This window comes from Dendrobates tinctorius, unplaced genomic scaffold, assembly GCF_039654945.1.
Source record: "Dendrobates tinctorius isolate UK_male_01 unplaced genomic scaffold, ASM3965494v1 ptg000460l, whole genome shotgun sequence".
Lineage (NCBI taxonomy): Eukaryota > Metazoa > Chordata > Amphibia > Anura > Dendrobatidae > Dendrobates > Dendrobates tinctorius.
In genome coordinates, this window is record NW_027362122.1 from 157,357 (window position 1) to 175,360 (window position 18,004).

General features: G+C 42.4%; 1 protein-coding gene across 3 annotated transcripts in view; it reads right to left on the reverse strand.

The window, feature by feature from the left end:
- The window catches only part of MTRR (5-methyltetrahydrofolate-homocysteine methyltransferase reductase), a 700,332-nt gene that overhangs the window by 126,904 nt on the left and 555,424 nt on the right, over positions 1–18,004 (reverse strand). Inside the window, exons 14-15 of one of the 3 annotated variants that reach the window (XM_073564569.1) lie at positions 13,669–13,822; positions 12,441–13,579 (exon numbers count right to left, since the gene is read on the reverse strand). The exons of the other annotated variants lie outside the window; for them this stretch is intronic. Of the exons in view, the coding sequence (XP_073420670.1) occupies positions 13,523–13,579; positions 13,669–13,822 (211 nt within the window). The 3' untranslated portion in view covers positions 12,441–13,522. Of the gene's footprint in view, positions 1–12,440; positions 13,580–13,668; positions 13,823–18,004 lie in introns of those variants that run through there. 3 annotated transcript variants of the gene reach the window in all.

The window sequence follows — 18,004 nt, forward strand, 5'->3', positions numbered from 1 at the left end:
TTTATTTTCCCAAGGGTAACAGAACCCCAATAGATATTGTGCAGCGCCATTTGACTTTTTTGGCTGGAATTGAGATTGGATGCCATGTCGAGTTTGGAAAGCTCCTGATGTGCCAAAACGGTGGAAAGCCCCACAAATGACAAAATTTTGGAAACTAGACCCCCCAAGGAACTTATCTAGATTTGTGGTGAGAACTTTGAACCCCCAAGGGCTTCACAGAAGTTTATAACGAACAGCTGCACAATTAAAAGATCATATTTTTCCCAAAAAAATGATCTTTTCACCCCCAATTTTTATTTTCCCAAGGGTAACAGGACACCAAAAGTTATTATGCAATTTGTCCTGAGTATGCGGATACCCCATGTGAGGGGGTAAATGACTACTTCGACGCATGGCTGAGCTCGGAAGGGAAGCGGCCCAATTTACTTTTTTTGGCTGGAGTTGAGATCGGACGCCATGTTGCATTTGGAAAGCCCCTGATGAGCCAAAACAGTGGAAACCCCCCCAGAAATGACCCCATTTTGGAAACTAGACCCCCCAAGGAAAGTATCTAGATGTGTGGTGAGTACTTTGAACCCCCAAGTGCTTCACAGAAGTTTATAACGCCCGGGCGTGAAAATAAAAAAAATCATATTTTTTCCACAAACATGATCTTTTAGTCCCCAATTTTTTTATTTTCACAAGGGTAACAGGAGAAATTGGACCCCAAAAGTTGTTTTTCAATTTGTCCTGAGTACACTAATACCCCATATCTGGGAGAAAACTACTGTATGAGCACATGTCAGGGCTCAGAAGGGAAGTAGTGACGTTTTGGAGTGCAGACTTTGATGGAATGGTCTGCGGGTGTCATGTTGCCTTTGGAGAGCCCCTGATGTGTATAAACTGTGGAATCCCCCCACAAGTGACCCCATTTTGGAAACTAGACCCTCAAAGGAACTTATCTAGATGTGTGGTGAGCACTTTAAACCTCCAAGAGCTTCACAGATGTTTATAACGTAGAGCCATAAAAATAAAAAATCATTTTTTTCACAAAAAATAATATTTTTGCCCCCAATTTTTTATTTTCCCAAGGGTAACAGGAGAAATTGGACCCCGAAATTTGTAATGCAATTTGTCCTGAGTAGGCTGATACCCCATATGTGGGGGTAAACCACTGTTTGGGTGCATGACAGAGCTTGGAAGGGAAGGAGCACAGTTTGACTTTTTGAACGCAGAATTGGCTGGAATTGAGATCAGACACCATGTTGCGTTTGGAGAGCACCTGATGTGCCCAAACAGTGGAAACCCCCCAGTTGTAACTTCAACCCTAACCCCAACACACCCCTAAGGCCGGGGTCACACTATCCGAAGCAAAATACGGTCAATATTTTACATGTGTAATACGGATGAATGACCCCTAAATAGTGCTCCGTAGGTCATCCGTAAGCAAGGTGCGGTCGTGTATTTTGCACATGTAAGCATCCGTATGTAATCTGTATGGCATCCGTACGCAATCCGTATGCTGAGATTTTCTCGCAGCCTTGCAAAATGGACATTTAACGGTTTTGAGGCCTGCTAACAATTTAAATCATTAGCCTGCACCCTATTTATTCACTCAGGAACAGGTGGCTGCCTCCATTCTGTCCATTTGTCACGTTGCTTTCACGAGGTGTGTTGGTGTTCTTTGTGCAACATGGCAGAGGGTCTGAGTTTCAATACAACTGAGCAGGTTCTCTTCAACTGGCTTTTGTCACGGCGCTTTGGGCAACCATACCCAGTGATAGTGGATCCGCGGAGGAGGAGACGCATGTGGGTACATCCACTTTTGAGGCAACGACTCACAAGAGGTCATTTTCACCGCCTCTATTCTTCTCTGCGGGAGCATCCAGTGAAATTTTACCAAGACTGTCGCATGAGCATTTCCACATTTGATCGACTCTTGGAGACAGTGCGCCCTGGGATAACCTTTCAGGACACAAGGATGCGCAAAGCTATATCTGCAGAGGAGCGACTTCTACTCACAATACGGTATGTACTACACAACCACATTCTCTATGTTCATAATATGTGGGTTAAAGTATGTTTTTTTGCCTTCTTGGACAAAGTTTAATGCCCTCATCTTACTCCAAATATGTTTCAACTTACACACCAGAATGTTAGCTCTAATATGTACTGCATATCACTTAGTCATTGTGCAACCAAATATGTGTGCGTTATTCTAGCTCAATTCCTACCAAGTTTGGTCGGCATGTAACTGATGTTTTTGGACTTTCTGCATTCTAAAATTATCCATTTCTGTTGTTCTACAGCTTCCTGTCCACTGGCCTGTCTTATGCCGCCCTCCACCATGAGTTTCTCATTGGAAGATCTACCATTTCAGGCATAGTGCGGTCAACATGTACAGAAATCTGGACAAGACTCCATCAAGTCGTCATGCCCGAGCCCAGAATGGAAGACTGGTTGAGGATATCAAGGGACTTTGAGGAGGAATGCCAGTTTCCTAATTGTATTGGGGCCCTGGATGGCAAACATATATGGGTGCGTAAGCCGCCGAACTCTGGCTCCCAATTCTTCAATTATAAACAATACTTTTCTGTTGTATTGTTGGCTCTGGTAGACCCTCAATACAAGTTTATAATTGTTGACATTGGAGCTTATGGAAGGACGGGAGACTCTAGAGTCTTCAATACTTCCATAATGGCTCGGCAGCTACGCACCAACCAGTTGGATCTACCACCACCATACCAGCTACCAGGCTCCACTGAAAAATCAGCCCCTTATGTCCTTGTGGCAGATGAGGTGTTTCTGTTATCGCGCAATGTCATGAGGCCATATCCCCGGTGCAACCTTGACCACAGGCGCAGAATTTTTAACTTGCGCCTATCACGTGCTAGGCGACTGGTGGAGTGTTCCTTTGGCATTCTTTGTGCCAAATGGCGGGTACTCCAGTCTGCCATTCAGTTGAGTGTATAGATAGCAAATTGGTATGGATATATATAAAAGAAAAATATTTTAAAACTTAACTTTTAATCACAAGTTAAAACCTGTATATTGTAAATAATAGTGCCAAAACTCAATAGTGATGCTTGTGCAAACGTGCCAATAAAAACAATTTATAGTGAGACGCCTTATATTGTCCAGATAATGGGCGGAATATTTTCTCCCTCTTTAGTGTCTATAGTGTATATAACCGGGTATTGATAATCCCGATACATTAACCATACACCATCTCAGCATATATAACGACACTTTTTAGAATACAATATCCAATTTAGGGAGCTATTATGTTTCCTGTTTCCAAAAAAGACAGAGCGAATCACTCAGGAAAAAATTATTTCTCCAACTCCATTATATCTATATTATAACCGCATATTTTACAGGTCAAAATGAACCATACATGGCACCCATGGAGTCCAGTGTAATATAGTGCCCTATGTTCCACAATATTACTGCATAGTATATACTCTCATGGTGAAATATTGTATGTCATTATACTCATCTCATGTGTAATAGTCCTATACACCGATGCCTGTATATGCGCTCTTGTAAGGGAGGCCCCCACTTTTAGCATATCCTCATGCCTGCATTCATCTGGGTGGCCTTTTTCCATACACCGTTCTCCCAACGCGTTTCATCTATTCAGGACTCATCAGGGGAGTTTATGGAGTACAATTAAACGCATAGCGCGCAGACATCACCTCTCCTTACTTTATAATAACTGAGCACCACATGGTAACCTATCAGTTTCCAGACGCCGGGTACCCAACTTCCGGTCCCTCCATATGCAATGGACCGTCGCCGTCTGCATGCCCCACTTCCTGGGCTCGGCTTAGGGCCATTCGCGTCACATCCGGTCCTGGAAATACAGCGTCATCACAGCATCGCTCACATGACCCATAGTGTCTATGACAACCTGGCGCTGCACCTCCTCCACCCGGTCACATTACTGCCATATCTCCTACATATAGTATTAGTGTAGCTTAATCTCCACAATACTAAAGGCGGCTGCATCCGGGTTATAAGTATTTTATCTTATTCAGACTTATTTATTATTTTGCTGAATACCCTATTAATGGACACCTTGCATGGATTCCATAACCAAATTTTTCGTTCACATTTACCATAGAAAAAGGACAAAAAGAACACATCTACAGCAACTCTCACCCCGAAAAAATATTATGAGGAAATCATATATGGGGGTCATCTATTCATCTAGTATGTTGTTAAATATAAAGAGGTCATATAATCATCTAGTGTGTTATTGAATGTTAATTAGGGACACCACGGATCTTCTGGCTTATAGGAAGATAGAAAGGGTGCTCACTAGGTCTCTCCCTAATAAACCCTCGCTATCTGCTCCCTACCTCACGCGGAGGTTGGCACCCTAATATCCTGCGCAAGTGGCGCTCCCACTCAACGGCGGCTCTCCCTAGTAAGCCTCACCCTATTGTTCCCTCCCTACAAGAAGAAAAGGAGAGTGTATCGTTTAGTCCATTAGGGTGCACTGTTTGTAGGGTAAAAATCCAATATGTCTCTCTTTGGAGGATGTATTTGTCCCAATCACCCTCTCTCTGACTTCTAGCTACCTTTTCAATACCTATACCTAGGCATCTCAGGATATCTACTAATTTTGGTTATAGATATAAAAGTGCAGCCTTGTCAGTTAAGCTTGAAAAGGAAGCCACAGATAGTTCACTAAGGCTAATGAGAATACTCATAGATGAAGAAAAATCTATGCTAAACTCTATTAATGAACGTCTTAAGGAGCAAATAGAGGTCACAAAAATCTTTTCGGCAGAAACAGAATTTTCTGTAAAAGAAACTAGTCTACAGAATACCATTGAAAAATTTCAATATCACTTAAAAGAAAGAAAACATAAATATTTCATTAGAGACCTACAGGAGTTTCGGGACAGTAAGGCATATACAGTTGCTATTACTAAACCAAATAGACAACAAGAAACAGATATATCATCTTCTGAGGCTGAATATTCTGACTCCGAAGTTAGGTTCAAAAACAATAGAGGGAGACCTAGAGGTAGAAGTGGGTTTCGAGGAGGTAGAGGGGCAGGTCGGGGTTCACCACAGAGGGAACATTTTTTAGACTCAAACTACCCATTGAGAAGTCGATTCAATACTCGGAACCCCGTTTGAAGAACCAAATTATTAATATCTCTTCAAAACCCCTCACTAGGGAACAAATGGCGGTATTAAGTAAAGGTATGTCATTTGTCCCAACCTCTGATTTTGTATGTTTTGAAGCCATAAAGGACCTAAATTTGTTTATACGTAGATTAAAATGGAAGAAATACTTTAGAAATGCCGATAAAAAAAGCTGCGCCGAACTAGGTATTGATGAGGATCTCTTGGGAGATGTCAGGTTTTTGTATCATTTGGGGGATGTAGACCCCAATGAATATGGTGAAGGTCCGTTTACAGATTTTAAGAACAAAAGCAAACGTATGCCACCAAGTAATAATGATATAAGCGCCATAGATGTATTCTCTAATTTGGTGTCCAGAGACTTGTTGGAATTGGAAAAATCTAAGAAACGAAGACCCCGTAACCTTACTAAAATGGAAATGGACGGTCTGCTTGATTTAGAGAGAGATACCACTAGAATAATTAAAACATCAGATAAAGGTGGTAACACAGTGGTAATGGATGTTGCCCAGTATAGAACTCTGTGTTACTCTCTATTGCAGAAATCCATGGGCTACGAGATACTTGAACGTAACCCTACAGAGCTATACCTTAGAGAACTAAAAACTTTGGTTGATGGGGCTTTTCAATGAAAACTAATTGATAAAAATGAAAGAGACTTTTTAATCCCTGTACACCCGGTAGTGGCAACTTTCTATGCCCTGCCAAAGGTACATAAGGGTCTAATACCACTGAGAGGAAGACCTATAGTCTCTGGAATTGGGAGTCTAACCCAAAATCTAGGTTTATATGTTGATAAAATCTTGAGACCCTTTGTGGTCTCTTTGAGCTCATATACACGGGACACCACTGATCTTTTATTGAAATTGGATAACATTGAGTTGGACACCAATATGATATTGGGTTCAATCGATGTAGAGGCTCTGTACTCATCAATTCCCCATGAGAAGGGACTAATGGCTGCGGACTACTATCTAAAAACGAGAGGTCTACACTATACAGAACACAATCAATTTGTGATGAGGGCCCTCGAATTTTGCCTAACTAAAAATTATTTCCTTTTTGATGGAAAGTACTTCCACCAGCTCAGGGGCACCGCGATGGGTAGCCCTTGTGCACCATCTTATGCAAATTTGCTCCTGGGCTGGTGGGAGGAAAATGCCATCTTTGGAGAACATTCAGAAGTGGCGGAAGAAAACATTGTCCTGTGGCTTCGCTACATGGACGATGTGTTTGTAATCTGGAAGGGTGATGAGAATGGTTTCTGCAACTTTGTTAAAGGCCTTAATAAGAACGATTTGGGCCCTATTTTTACCTGTGAGGTCAACGCTTGCAGATTAACTTTTTTAGATGTCCTGATCGAACGGGGTGAGAATGGACGTCTTCTAACTAAAACATATAGAAAACCTACATCTTCTAATTCACTCTTGAGATGGGAATCTAACCATCCAGTTCCCTTGAAAAAAGGCATCCCTAAAGGGCAGTACCTTCGAATGAGAAGGAATTGTTCGGATCAAGATACCTATAAGGTGCAAGCTGATGATTTGAGATCACGCTTCCTAGAACGGGGGTACCCGGATGGGATCTTAAGGAATGCATACAGGACATCCCTGGCTAGGGATAGAAAAGATCTACTCATCCCTCTACAGAAAACCAAGGATGAAGGTACTATAAGATTCATCACAAAATATTGTAATGGAGCCAAAGATATAAAAGAAATAATAAATCGACATTGGCCGATTTTGTGTATGGATCAGGACCTCACAAAAATCATTCCTAGCCACCCACAGATTACATATAAGAAGGGCCGTTCGTTAAAGGATAGAATCATAGAATCATAGAATCGTAGAGTTGGAAGGGACCTCCTGGGCCATCTGGTCCAACCCCCTGCTCAAAGCAGGATTCGCTAAATCATCCCAGTCAGATGTCTGTCCAGCCTCTGTTTGAAGACTTCCATTGAAGGAGAACTCACCACTTCTCGTGGCAGCCTGTTCCACTCATTGATCACTCTAACTGTCAAAAAGTTTTTTCTAATATCTAATCTGTGTCTCCTCCCATTCAGTTTCATCCCATTGCTTCTAGTCTTTCCTTGTGCAAATGAGAATAAAGTTGATCCTTCTACAATGTGACAGCCCTTTAGATATTTGTAGACAGCAATTAAGTCTCCTCTCAGTCTTCTCTTTTGCAAACTAAACATTCCCAAATCCTGCAACCTTTCCTCATAAGACAGGGTTTGCAGACCTGTCACCATTCTGGTCGCTCTTTTCTGAACTTGCTCCAGTTTGTTGATGTCTTTTTTAAAATGTGGTGCCCAAAACTGGACACAATATTCCAGATGAGGTCTGACCAAAGAGGAGTAGAGGGAAATAATGACTTCACGTGATCTAGACTGTATGCTTCTGTTAATACATCCTAGAACTGCATTTGCCTTTTTTGCTGCTGCATCACACTGTTGACTCATATTCAGTCTGTGATCTATTAGTATACCCAAGTCTTTTTCACATGTGCTGTCACTTAGCCCTATTCCTCCCATTCTATATATGCTTTTTTCATTTTTATTGCCCAGATGTAGTACTTTGCATTTCTCCCTGTTAAAAACCATTCTGTTAGTTACTGCCCACTTCTCCAGTTTATTTAAATCTTTTTGAATCCTCTCTCTCTCTTCTCTAATATTAGCTATCCCTCCTAGCTTTGTGTCATCAGCAAATTTAATCAGTTTACCCTCAATTCCTTCATCTAAATCGTTGATAAAGATGTTGAACAATACAGGGCCCAGGACAGAGCCCTGTGGTACCCCACTTGAGACATTCTTCCAACTGGATGTGCAGCCATTTACGACCACTCTTTGGGTCCGATCACTAAGCCAGCTATGAATCCATCTAACAGTTGCCTTGTCCATTCCATACTTAGTCATTTTTTCAATAAGGATTGTATGAGAGACTTTGTCAAATGCTTTGCTGAAGTCAAGATATACTATATCTACAGCATTTCCTTGATCCACCCAATCAGTGATACCGTCATAGAAGTTAGTCCGTAGCCATTTTGCCCCAAAAAGTGTTGACAGCGCCACATGGTTAGGCACCCAACCAAAAGGATGCTTTAAATGTGGTTGCTGCAAATACTGTATGTCGATTGAAAACAATGAATTGTGCAGCAATATCACAAGAAAAATATACCCCATCCAGCAATTCATTAACTGCAGATCCGTAGGGGTGATTTACAAGATGACGTGCAGATGTGGTTTAGAATATGTCGGCAAGACAAGGAGAGAACTCAGGGTAAGGGTAGGAGAACATCATAGGGATACCATCAATAAACGTGATACTCCAGTAGCCAATCATATTAACCAGTTTCATAAGGGAGATCTTAAGATGGTCAGCTTTATAGGTATTGAAAAGGTAGCTAGAAATCAGAGAGGGGGTGATTGGGACAAATACATCCTCCAAAGAGAGACATATTGGATTTTTACTCTACAAACAGTGCACCCTAATGGACTAAACGATACTCTCCTTTTCTTCCTTCTTGTAGGGAGAGAACAATAGGGTGAGACTTACTAGGGAGAGCCGCCGTTGAGTGGGAGCGCCACTTGCGCAGGATATTAGGGTGCCAACCTCCGCGTGAGGTAGGGAGCAGATAGCGAGGGTTTATTAGGGAGAGACCTAGTGAGCACCCTTTCTATCTTCCTATAAGCTAGAAGATCCGTGGTGTCCCTAATTAATATTCAATAACACACTAGATGATTATATGACCTCTTTATATTTAACAACATACTAGATGAATAGATGACCCCCATATATGATTTCCTCATAATATTTTTTCGGGGTGAGAGTTGCTGTAGATGTGTTCTTTTTGTCCTTTTTCTATGGTAAATGTGAACGAAAAATTTGGTTATGGAATCCATGCAAGGTGTCCATTAATAGGGTATTCAGCAAAATAATAAATAAGTCTGAATAAGATAAAATACCTGTAACCCGGATGCAGCCGCCTTTAGTATTGTGGAGATTAAGCTACACTAATACTATATGTAGGAGATATGGCAGTAATGTGACCGGGTGGAGGAGGTGCAGCGCCAGGTTGTCATAGACACTATGGGTCATGTGAGCGATGCTGTGATGACGCTGTATTTCCAGGACCGGATGTGACGCGAATGGCCCTAAGCCGAGCCCAGGAAGTGGGGCATGCAGACGGCGACGGTCCATTGCATATGGAGGGACCGGAAGTTGGGTACCCGGCGTCTGGAAACTGATAGGTTACCATGTGGTGCTCAGTTATTATAAAGTAAGGAGAGGTGATGTCTGCGCGCTATGCGTTTAATTGTACTCCATAAACTCCCCTGATGAGTCCTGAATAGATGAAACGCGTTGGGAGAACGGTGTATGGAAAAAGGCCACCCAGATGAATGCAGGCATGAGGATATGCTAAGAGTGGGGGCCTCCCTTACAAGAGCGCATATACAGACATCGGTGTATAGGACTATTACACATGAGATGAGTATAATGACATACTATATTTCACCATGAGAGTATATACTATGCAGTAATATTGTGGAACATAGGGCACTATATTACACTGGACTCCATGGGTGCCATGTATGGTTCATTTTGACCTGTAAAATATGCGGTTATAATATAGATATAATGGAGTTGGAGAAATAATTTTTTCCTGAGTGATTCGCTCTGTCTTTTTTGGAAACAGGAAACATAATAGCTCCCTAAATTGGATATTGTATTCTAAAAAGTGTCGTTATATATGCTGAGATGGTGTATGGTTAATGTATCGGGAATATCAATACCCGGTTATATATACTATAGACACTAAAGAGGGAGAAAATATTCCGCCCATTATCTGGACAATATAAGGCGTCTCACTATAAATTGTTTTTATTGGCACGTTTGCACAAGCATCACTATTGAGTTTTTGGCACTATTATTTACACTATACAGGTTTTAAATTGTGATTAAAAGTTAAGTTTTAAAATATTTTTCTTTTATATATACACTCACTGGCCACTTTATTAGGTACACCTGTCCAACTGTGTGTTAAGACTTAATTTCTAATCAGCCAATCACATGGCGGCAACTCAGTGCATTTAGGCATGTAGACATGGTCAAGACAATCTCCTGCAGTTCAAACCGAGCATCAGTATGGGGAAGAAAGGTGATTTGAGTGCCTTTGAACGTGGCATGATTGTTGGTGCCAGAAGGGCTGGTCTGAGTATTTCAGAAACTGCTGATCTACTGGGATTTTCACGCACAACCATCTCTAGGGTTTACAGAGAATGGTCCGAAAAAGAAAAAAAATCCAGTGAGCGGCAGTTCTGTGGCCGGAAATGCCTTGTTGATGCCAGAGGTCAGAGGAGAATGGGCAGACTGGTTCGAACTGATAGAAAGGCAACAGTGACTCAAATTGCCACCCGTTACAACCAAGGTAGGCAGAAGAGCATCTCTGAACGCACAGTGCGTCGAACTTTGAGGCAGATGGGCTACAGCAGCAGAAGACCACACTGGGTACCACTCCTCTCAGCTAAGAACAGGAAACTGAGGCTACAATTTGCACAAGCTCATCGAAATTGGACAGTAGAAGATTGGAAAAACGTTGCCTGGTCTGATGAGTCTCGATTTCTGCTGTGACATTTGGATGGTAGGGTCAGAATTTGGCGTAAACAACATGAAAGCATGGATCCATCCTGCCTTGTATCAACGGTTCAGGCTGATGGTGGTGGTGTCATGGTGTGGGGAATTTTTTCTTGGCACTCTTTGGGCCCCTTGGTACCAATTGAGCATCGTTGCAACGCCACAGCCTACCTGAGTATTGTTGCTGACCATGTCCATCCCTTTATGACCACAATGTACCCAACATCTGATGGCTACTTTCAGCAGGATAATGCGCCATGTCATAAAGCTCGAATCATCTCAGATTGGTTTCTTGAACATGACAATGAGTTCACTGTACTCAAATGGCCTCCTCAGTCACCAGATCTCAATCCAATAGAGCATCTTTGGGATGTGGTGGAACGGGAGATTCGCATCAGGGATGTGCAGCCGACAAATCTGCGCCAACTGTGTGATGCCATCATGTCAATATGGTCCAAAATCTCTGAGGAATGCTTCCAGCACCTTGTTGAATCTCTGCCACGAAGAATTGAGGCAGTTCTGAAGGCAAAAGGGGGTCCAACCCGTTACTAGCATGGTGTACCTAATAAAGTGGCCAGTGAGTGTATATCCATACCAATTTGCTATCTATACTTTTGACCGGTATTGGTAAAATAGACCCCCGCTATCTATCATTCAGTTGAGTGAACAGAATGTTAATGAAGTTGTGAAAGCCTGTGTGGTTCTTCATAACTTCAACAGGATACATGATTGTTCCTCCTCTGCTGGTGTTGTGCGTAGGCCGGACAATGTGCGCAGGGTGAGACCACCTATGAACCCTCAACGTAGACCGCTCTCTGGCCTCAAAGTGCGTGATATTTTCACTAATTACTTTATCTCACCTGAGGGGGCAACTTCTTGGCAAGAGCATGCTGTGTCTATGTTATAATTTGTTTCTTTAAGTGTGTCTAAATATATATTACTCAACCCCTTATGATTCTATGACTGTTTCATTGCATTGGTTAGCATATGTTAGTATGTTGACAGGGTTTTTGAGAAATCACACAGAGACGTTAACTGTAGTAGACTAATTTTTAGTTTTGCCTTTTTGGTTTTTTTTTCTTAAAGGCAAACATAATATTGCCATAGGAAAAGTTTGGCAATGGGCCAAATTGCCCTTTTTGCATTATAAAACTTTTTTGAAAAGTAACATTATATAACATAACCCAAAAAAACATTAGGCAATAACAACATTGCTGCATGAGAATATTTAAATACAAAGGAAAAAAAGGTGATCTCCATAACCAAAATTATTGCTAAAAGATAACACATTTCTTCAGAATGTTTTCCAATCAAATTAATATTCCACCATGACAGGCAAGGCTACCTCACGCCTTTCAGACAGATATTACATGTCTGTAGAAAAGAGAATATTTAACCATGCTATACTGGTCAAGTTAAAGGATGAAAAAACAATACTCACTTGTTAAGACATAGAGAAAGCGTGATATTCTGAAGGCTGGTCGCCTTGATTTGTTACTAAAGATTGCTTGCAAAAAAGGTGACTACTTCACTAAGGCCAGCACGCCTTTCCTAGGCATTAGCAAGTGAGTAGTGTATTTTCATCCTTTGACTTTACAGTATAGCGCGTTTAAATATTCTCTGTTCTACAGACATGTAATATCTGTCTGAAAGGCATGAGGTAGCCTTGCCTGTCATGATGGATTCTTAATATGATTTGAAAACATTGTGAAAAAATTTGAATGTAAAATTTTTAAACAAAGTTTGGTGATGGAGACCACCTGTTTTTTCCTTTGTATTTGGAGCACCAGTGAAACCGCACTGGACATCTCCGGCCATCAGACTTATAAATCCTCATAGGTTGGGGAAGGGGAACGTGGAAGAGCAGCCTGTGGGTGCTGCCAGACACTGTGGCCAACATCGCCCTGTGTGGGGCCATACTGATGCCCATGATGTGGGAATTGCCCTGCCTCCTGGGAATGTTGGGGGTACTGGCCAGAGTAATAATGGGGAGGGGCATCTTGTTGGCTGTGGTAGGCACGTGGCTCATACCCACCAAGAGAGCCATATCGTCCCCAACCAGGTTGGGACCAGCCTCCAACACTGGGTGGGTAAAGTGGCCATATTGGTGGGGTTGGCTAGAGGCTGACATTTGTGGCTGCTGAATAGAAGTTTGGGTAGTGGAAGGAAGGGGGTGAGGTGTAGGCCCACGTATTTGAGGATCCTCAGATCCTGCTTGAGCTTGCATTTGTGGGGGGTGCCTAAGGCGCATGAGATTTTGTGGTGAAAGCTGCCACCTCTCAATGTATTCAAATAGTTCGTAGGGCGTATTGGGGTATGTGCAGGCATCAAGCAGGATCTGAAAGCATCCTCTAATACGGAGCCTGACCTCACGGGAAAGGGAATGGAGATAATTGGCCAGGCTGCGAGAGTATGCATCCTCCCCATCATCAGTGTTAACTCTGGCTAAATAATTCAGGACCCCAGTGTCAACATTAGTGCGGGTATCAGAGGCAGGTATTTGGCATCTTCGGCTTCTTCCTCGCCGGGATGTGGCAGCAGGCTGAGGGGAGCCCCGGATGTGGCCAGTTGGGCTGCTGCTGATATTGCCCTGATCCTCTGCTGGTGCTGATGCAGCAGCAGCACCAGATGGTCCTGGTGGTGGGCTTTGGGGCGCAGACAATGGCACATCCTGACTTGATTCCTCACCCCTGCTCCAAGTAGGGGGAGAAGATGGGCCAGCCACCTCTTCCCCTGCAGACCAAGGATCAATGATGGGGTCGGTTTCCGAGCCAGTGCCTCTGTCCGTAAGGTTGGACTGAGTTCTGTGAAGAAATAGAACAGAGCCAAAAATAAATACCTATTTTTGGCCCTGTAAAGTATCTGTGTAATGTGGTGTGAGGTATCTACTTACGGTCTCAGATCCAGAATTGGGGCAAGGAAGGAGAGGCGGTCGTAATATATATATTTTCGTTTCACGTAGCCAGCATCCCCACTCCTGGACCGCTGCTGGCGTTCCCGGCGGTATTGGTCCCAGATGCTTCGCCAGCGTCTCATCACATCTTCCACTGCAATGTGACAGGAAATATTGTCAAATTCACATATTTGATAGGTCACATTTGCTACCAGTAGTCTAGGCATGGGGCCTTCTGGGGTTTGCTTTCTACCCATGGTGGCATATCTAATTGGGCAGATACACAGGGTCTCTTTAGTTGATGTATCAAATAGGTACACTTAATAATTTTTTTGTCTAGGAGGATGAGGAGCTTGTGGCCTAAACCCAAATTATGGCTGTGTGAATACACTTGTCACATCCAAATCTAACGGCCTCATGAGGAAAAAAAAGTACAAGCACAGGAAGGGGGGGTGCTGATTCTATATTCCTTTTTTGTTGTGCGCTAAGGTTTACTCATGTTTTGGCTTGTACTTACGAATTTTATGCTGCTCCTCATGTGGCCGATCACCAAAGTCATGGTACATCTGGCGACAGATGTGCCTCCATGACGCCTGCTTTCTTGCCCGGTTGGAATAATGGGCATCACGTTGGTACCATAGTTCGGGACGCTCCTGCACCAGGACTATTAACATTTCCACATTAATGTAAGTGGACGCCATGATGCTGCTGTACTCTGTGGAGGCGTACTTCCTGGATGTCTGGAGCGCTTTTTGAGCTCATTTGCACGTCTAGGCTTCCCGATGATGGATTGGCCCATTTCCTGTCACCAGCCAAAAGACCTGCGTATTGCTCGCAGGTCACACGTGTGGTCCGTGTGTAATCCGTATTTTTTGCGCACCCATAGACTTGCATTGGCGTACTACGGCCGTAGTACGCTGACAATCGCAGCATGCTGCGAATGCCACGGACCGTAGAATACGGATGAGAAATATACGACTGGTGCGAGGGACCCCATAGAGAATCGTTTGTCCGTGTCTAATGCGTGCTTTTAGCGCCTCTCACTCGGCCGTATTCCTCGCCAGTGTGACTCCGGCCTAACCCTAATATCAGCCCTAGCCCTAACCCTAAGGGTGTGTGCACACATAGCAGATTCTGCTGCGGATCCGCAGCGGATTTGGTCCTGTGGATCCACAGCACTTTCTGCTGCGCTGTACAGTATCTTTATATTCAATGGCAAATGAAAAATGCAGTGCACATGCTTCGGATTTTTCCACGCGGATTTGCTGTAGTTTTAAATCCGCAGCATGTCACTTCTTGGTGCGGAATTCGCAGTGGTTTGACACCTGCTCTATTACCAGGTGTCAAAACGCAGGGGTATACCGCAGGTTATTCCGCAGGTAAAACGCAGGTCATTTGACCTGCGGATTTAGCCAAATATGCGTTGAAAAATCCGAAGCAAAATCTGCATCATGTGCACACAGCTTTACCCTAGCCCTAACCCTAGCTCTAAACCTAGCCCTAATGGGAAAATGGAAATAAATAAAAATTTTTACATTTTATTATTTTCCCTAACCAAGGGGGTGATAAAGGGTGGTTTGATTTACTATTTGTGGCAGGTTTTTATGTTTGGCAGGTGTCACACGCTAAAAGATGCTTTTTATTGTAAAAAAAAGTTTTTACATCACCACATTTTTAGAGCTATAATTTTTCCATATTTTGACCCACAGAGTCATGTGAGTCTTGTATTTTGCAGGACGAGCTGACGATTTTATTGGTACCAAGCACGTGACATTTTTTGATCGCTTTTTATTCCGATTTTTGGGATGCAGAATGAACAAAAACCAGCATTTCATGAATTTCTTATGGGGGATGCGTTTACACCGTTCCACATGTGGTAAAATTGATAAAGCGGTTTTATTATTTGGGTCAGTATGATTACAGCGACACCTCATTTATGTCTTTTTTTATGTTTTGGTGCTTTTATGCAATGAAAACAATTTTATATAAAAAAATAATTATTTTTGCATCGCTTTGTTCTGCAAGCTATAACTTTTTAATTTTTTTTCTGATGACGCTGTGTGGCGGCTCGTTTTTTGCGGTACAAGATGACGTTTTCAGTGGTACCATGGTTATTTATATTTGTCTTTTCGATCGCGCGTTATTGCACTTTTTGTTCAGCGGTATGATGATAAAGCATTGATTTTTGCTTTTTTTGTTGAAGGGGTTAACTAAAGGGGTTAACTAGTGGGACAGTTTCATAGGGCGGGTCTTTATGGACGCGATGATACTAAATATGCATTTTTATGTTTTTTTTATTTACAAAAAAAAATTTATTGGGGAATTTTTTTTTTTTTAAATTTATTTGGGAATTTTTTATAAACTATTTTTACATTTTTTAAATTTTTTTTTACTTTATTATATTTTCCCAGGTGGGGACATCACTATAAGGTGTCAGATCGCTGATCTGACAGTTTAGACAGCACTCTCTCAGATCAGAGATCTGACAGGCGCTGCTGCAGGCTTCCTCGTGCATGCTCTCAGCAGGCACTGTGGAAGCCGCCTCTCTGCAGGTCCCCGTGGCCATATTAGATCCGGGGACCTGCAGAGAGGAGACCCTCGGAGTGACACAGCACATCGCGTCACTCCGAGGATCGCAGGGAAGCATGGAGGGAGCCCCCTCAATGTGCGATTCTTCCCTAAACCCCCGGTACACTGCGATCGTGTTTGATCGCAGTGTGCTAGGGGTTAATGTGCCGGAGGCGGTCCATGACCGTCCCTGGCACATAGTGCTGGGTGTCAGCTGTGATAATCAGCTGAGACCCGGCCGCGATCAGCGGCGCTCCCCCTGGGGGGCGTCGCTGATCGCTATGATGTATTATCCCGCCCTTGGGAATTAAATCCCAGGGCACATGGATGGGATAGTACGTCATATGTCAGAAAGGGGTTAATGACCAGGCCAATTTTTACAATTTTGACAAGTGTCACTTTACGAGGTTATAATTATGGAATGCTTTAATGGACCCCGCTGATTCTGAGATGGTATGTCCGTGACATATTGTAATTTCATGTTAGTGGTAAAATTAATTCAATATGACTTGCGTTAATTTATGAAAAACATGGAAATATGGCAAAAAATTTAAAAATTTTGCAATTTTAAAATTTAATTTTTATATCCTTAAATCAGAGCGTTATATCACACAAAATATTTAATAAATAACATTTCCCACATGTCTATTTTACATCAGCACAATTTTGAAAACAAAATTTATTTTGTTAGAAAGTTATAAAGGTTAAAAGTTGACCAGCGATTTCTCATTTTTACAACAAAATTTACAAAACCATTTTTTTTTAGGTACCATCTCAGATTTAAAGACAGTTTGAGGTGTGTACGTGACAGAAAATATCCAAAAGTGACACCATTCTAAAAACTGCACCCCACAATGTGCTCAAAACCACATTCAGGAAGTTTCTTAACCCTTTATGTGCATCACAGGAACTGAAGCAATGTGGAAAAAAAAATGAACACAAACATTTCATTTCAGAACCAATTTTTTATTTTCACAAGTGTAAAAAGAGAAAATTAACCACAAAATTTATTGTGCAATTTCTTCTGAATATGCCGATACCCCATATGTAGGGGTAAACCACTGTTTGGGCGCTCGGAAGGGAAGGAGCGCCGTTTGACTTTTTCAACGCAGAATTGGCTGGAATTGAGATCGGACATAATTTTGCGTTTGGAGAGCCCCTGATGTGCCTAAACAGTGGAAACCCTACCACAAGTGACACCATTTTGGAAACTAGACCCCCCAAGGAACTAATCTAGATGTGTGGTGAATACATTGAAACCCACAAGTGCTTCACAGATGTTTATAACGTAGAGCCGTGAAAATAAAAAATCATATTTTTTCCACAAAAATGATCTTTTCGCCCCCAAAGTTTTATTTTCCCAAGGGTAATAGGAGAAATTAGACGCCCGAAGTTGTTGTGCAATTTGTCCTGAGTATGCTGATCCCCCATATGTGGGGGTAAAACTCTTTTTGGGTGCATGGCAGAGCTCAGGAGGGAAGGAGCGCCGTTTGACTTTTTAATCTCAAAATTGTGAGAGCGGATGCCACGTTGGGTATGGAGATGTGCCTAACCAGCAGAAAGCCACCACAATTGACCCCATTTTGGAAACTACACCTCTCAAAATTTTATCCAATGGTATATTGAGCAATTTGAACCCACAGATACGACACAGAATTTGATAACAATATGTCATCATATTGAAAAAGTCCATTTTTTTCACAAAAATCTTGTTTCAGACCTGAATTTCTCACTTTTGTCAAAGATTACACCAAAAAGTGGACCCCAC